General features: G+C 40.2%; 1 protein-coding gene across 1 annotated transcript in view; it reads right to left on the bottom strand.

Moving 5' to 3' along the window:
* The window catches only part of SSBP2 (single-stranded DNA binding protein 2), a 152,725-nt gene extending 149,016 nt beyond the window's left edge, over nucleotides 1–3,709 (bottom strand). The window contains exons 1-2 of the mRNA XM_009331787.1: nucleotides 3,633–3,709; nucleotides 3,290–3,364 (exon numbers count right to left, since the gene is read on the bottom strand). Of these exons, the coding sequence (XP_009330062.1) occupies nucleotides 3,290–3,364; nucleotides 3,633–3,709 (152 nt within the window). The remainder of the gene's footprint in view (nucleotides 1–3,289; nucleotides 3,365–3,632) is intronic.
* Nucleotides 3,710–4,071: the final 362 nt, after the last annotated feature.

Consider the following 4,071-nt stretch of genomic DNA (forward strand, 5'->3'; position numbering starts at 1 on the left):
AAGCTTCATTGACTATAGGTAGGGTACTTAACTGGCTGTTTAGATGAACATATGCCTACAGAAGAAGGGCTCAAGTTATTATCGCAAAGTCTTTCAGGAAATAATTTGTCCACAAAAGGTAAAACAGTAGTATCTTTGTTTCATTCCATAAGAAGATGCGTACTGAGAAAGTTTCTGCCTCTCTATCTAAGACTCAACTTTAAGCACTGAGTTTGGTTTATCATTATTTCTAAGGGGACAAAGAACAAAAGGAGAATGGCCACATTTTTCCATGAAGATCAGAAGCTGGGCTTAGAAGAGTAAGGAATTGCAATAAATTAGCTTCTGCTTCCTCTTGAAAGCTGCCCAGTAAACCTGCCAGAAGCACGCAACTATTACACACAGCTTCATGCCGTTGCTTTCATTGTTTTATTAGCCACATGTCATAACTAAAAATATATGTAATTTAACTGAGGGTACAGTAGTATATAACCATTATCAAAAAAGTTATAAAATCAATGTGATGGAGTAAGAGCGTGCAGCTCGCCAGCTTTGGCAGTATGTCAGAGCATGGTTCAGGTACTGTACCTGCCTTCTGCAGCACTGACAGTCAGCTTACCACTGTGATAAGCAACTGCTGCCTCCTTGCCCAAAATCTACGATGGTGAATGACTGCCCATCACAGAAATGTCCCTAGATGCTACCACCTCCTCTGCCAGCAATAGACATTATGCTGTTAACATCTGATGCTGGATGTGGAAAAAAAAAGGGGGGTATCTATAATGGGAATGTTCCAGATCTGAGCGTCACCAAGATAGATCTAGCATTTTTTGATTGTTAAGACTTAATTTTTTAAAAATATTCATATATGGAAAGTTCCGCATACGAAACACCATCCATGTAACTTTCAGTTTTTAAACAGTAATTAAAAGCACAATGAAAACTAGTAAATCAATATATATTCATAATTTTTAGTTTGTGTGAAGAAGGGTGAAGCAGCTGAGCAACATTTAAAAGTAGCTCCACAGAAAAGATCTTAAATGTTCCTCTCTGTGTTTCAGCAGACTTGCAATATTCCAAAATCACTACTCTGACCTATACAGAGAAGCAGCTTTTTTTTGTTTCCAAAAAGGTATCTAGACTTCAAGTCCAGAGAGTCCTAGGAATCTCACTCATTTAATATCCAAAATATAAACCTCATTCTCTGAACTAAGAGAAAGTAGCGCTGAATCTGTATTTTAAATAGAATACAACAGCTAAAAACATCTTGAATTTGGGGTTTCTTGAACAAATTTTCTTGAATCCATCATTCCAGTACTTTTAAAACTGCTCTGAAAGCTCTTTGATGGCAAGCTGGTTTTGGCAAGCTTCAACTAACAATGGCAAACAATTATTATTTTTTTAGAAAGTTTCATATTTTTAACAGACATGTATGCCAAACCACTCTTCCTCCCCTATTTGATCATACTGGCAATCATTTTCCTCTCTCTCTCTCATCAAACTCGAGCTATACCCAAGAATCTAGTCATGCTTTTTCATTTGCTTAGGCAGGTACGTTAAGAATGGCCTCAACATTACAGTGATCTACCTGCACACACACCCCTAGCACAACAGCTCTCTTGGGCTTGCTGTTTCATCTACACATAATTTACATTTTGGTTTGTTTAGCTTGAGGCCAGCAGACTGCTCTTTTCAAGAGCCTCTAATCATGCCAGTCTACTGTTTTTTTTCCAGCTCAAAACATGATCTATGTTAATGTTAGTGCTCTGTATCCTATCAACAATGTGATCAGTTTTCTTAGAAACACCTGGGCATTAAAACAAAACCCAAACACTGGTCTGAGGAAACAGTATGTCCCAAAGGAGATACTCAGTGTTCGTTTGGCTACGTGCACTGCCTTTTCTGAGAGCTCCTATCACAGCCCTGCAAACACAGGCAGCATCAAGTCTATGTATCTGACATTATTCATATCCACTTACTTCTTCCTCTGTAGACAGCACAAAACATTCTCCTTGTATGCAGCTGGGGGGTAATATTTGGGGCTTATACCCAGTGCTATAATGAACAGTGGCCTCAGTGCCTTCTCTTAGGCTGACAGTACTTTCTGAGTAAGCTGATCTTCCTCCTTGTTTATTCTGGTTTTACAGATAGGGAAAGCCTTGTCCTACCATAATTCTGGAAAGGTACTCTCATCACCTCTACCTCTCTTCCACTCAACTGCTTGCAAGACGTCCTGAAAATACACCTTGTTAATTCTGGTCACCCTCCCCTTGATTATATATACTGCTTCAAGTGTTAAAAACAGTTATAACCTAGTAAGTGTACCTTCACTCTAATGCTATTAGAAGTAACAGCAGGGTTTTCTTCAGTTTACCCGTACACTTGCAACTCACAAATTCTTTTTGCATCCTCATTTCACATGTTCTTACTACTTAACCTCTTGTAGATGTCAAGCATTAGTGTAACTGTTTCCAACAACACATTAACTTGTGCACCAGTATATAACTAAACATTGAATAGGTATCTATTACCTATTCAACCATAGATCTGGTATCCACTGATCTTTTGAAAAAGGTCATATACACATGCTGTGGTGGTGTCTGCAGTCTTTCCCACAAGCACTTAATTGCATGGTTTTACGTATTATCATCTGCTAAGGATGTCTTGGTTTGTGCTAAGATGTCACACTGTACAGTGTTCCCCACTTTACTTTCATCTGACTCTGGTTGAATTTCATAGTCATTTTTGTCTCAGGTCTCAGCTTGTAGAAATTACTACAGATCCAAAGTTCTGCAAAATTAAAACACTCTTCTGCAGACTCCATCTTGAATGGGATAATTTCCATTGATCTCCAAATACTTTATCAAAAGGTAGATTTTCTTTATGACCTCTAAGGTTTCAAATAAAAATCTTTGTCCTTTTTGCACATATATTCCTCAAGAAGTTTTCCCGTGGAATTTCACAGGCTTCCTAGCCCATGGTTAAGAAAGAAGTAAGCACCTGAAAGTTTGTCTCTATTTTTCCAGCTATATTTGCTTGTGTAACAAAATAACATACCTTCCTGCAAACCTAGCTCTCTTGGGCCACTAGAGCTACAGCATTATTCCCGCAATATTCCTATGTGAAAGCTGTTGAACATCTCAAATGCATCACCAGCTGCAATCCTCAGAAATAAGACTACCTTACTTTCGTTTGCAAAAGACAGATGCAAATGAAGAGTGAAACATGCTAAATTAACTGGCTTTGTATTTTCAGTGTTTATTTAGCTTCCCAGTGCTCTGTGCCTCCAGTTTGCTCAGGTGCCACTTACCTCTGCTTAACAGATTGTGTGTTTCTGCTGCCTTCTCTCCCACCTTCTTGCCTCCCCCAACCTAATGTCACCAGCCTAGAAAGCGAAATCGTTTATATATACCATTCCTGAAGTCATATTACAGACAGTTCTTTGCTCTCTATGCAGCGTGAAAAACTGCGTCCCCTTCCTTCTCCCCTGCACCCGAGGGCCAAGATGTGGAGGCTTACTCCAGGCTGGCCAAACTGATGCTGATGGAAATCTTTTGTCATCAGGGATGAGTTTGCTGTAGCAGAGGAAGCAAGACAAGCTCTTTGGATGCTCTGGTGACTTGCAGAGACCATAGGCAGTAAAACACCTTTACCATGTAATTCTCAGGGCTGTCCAATGTGAAGCCAGTTTGCTGCTCACGTAGCCGTTGCCCTTTTTGCCTCTCCTCATTGAGGGCAAGCTACTTACACAGAAATAGCCCAATTCCTTCCCATACAAACAGAAAAGAAGGCTGAGTTCATCCAACCACCCACTGACACTGGGGGCCAAAAACATCCTCTTCTCACTACTCTCTTGTTTCTTCTCCCCTTCCCAGCTAAGGGCTTAGAAAATTAACCCAACCAAAAAAAGTGAACAGTTTTCCACTTGATGAGTGAGCTGAATCAGCCTGCCAAGGGCCAGAGCAGCCACACAGGAGCAGCAAGAAGCAGGAGCGCTCATTTTGGTAGTCCTGGACTGCCAACACAGCTCTGCCCATACCTGCAATTCCTTCTCCTGGCTAGAATCTCAAACTTGGCATTTTATGAAAATAT

The sequence above is a fragment of the Pygoscelis adeliae genome, unplaced genomic scaffold, assembly GCF_000699105.1.
Source record: "Pygoscelis adeliae isolate BGI_AS28 unplaced genomic scaffold, ASM69910v1 Scaffold19, whole genome shotgun sequence".
NCBI classification, from domain to species: Eukaryota; Metazoa; Chordata; class Aves; order Sphenisciformes; family Spheniscidae; genus Pygoscelis; species Pygoscelis adeliae.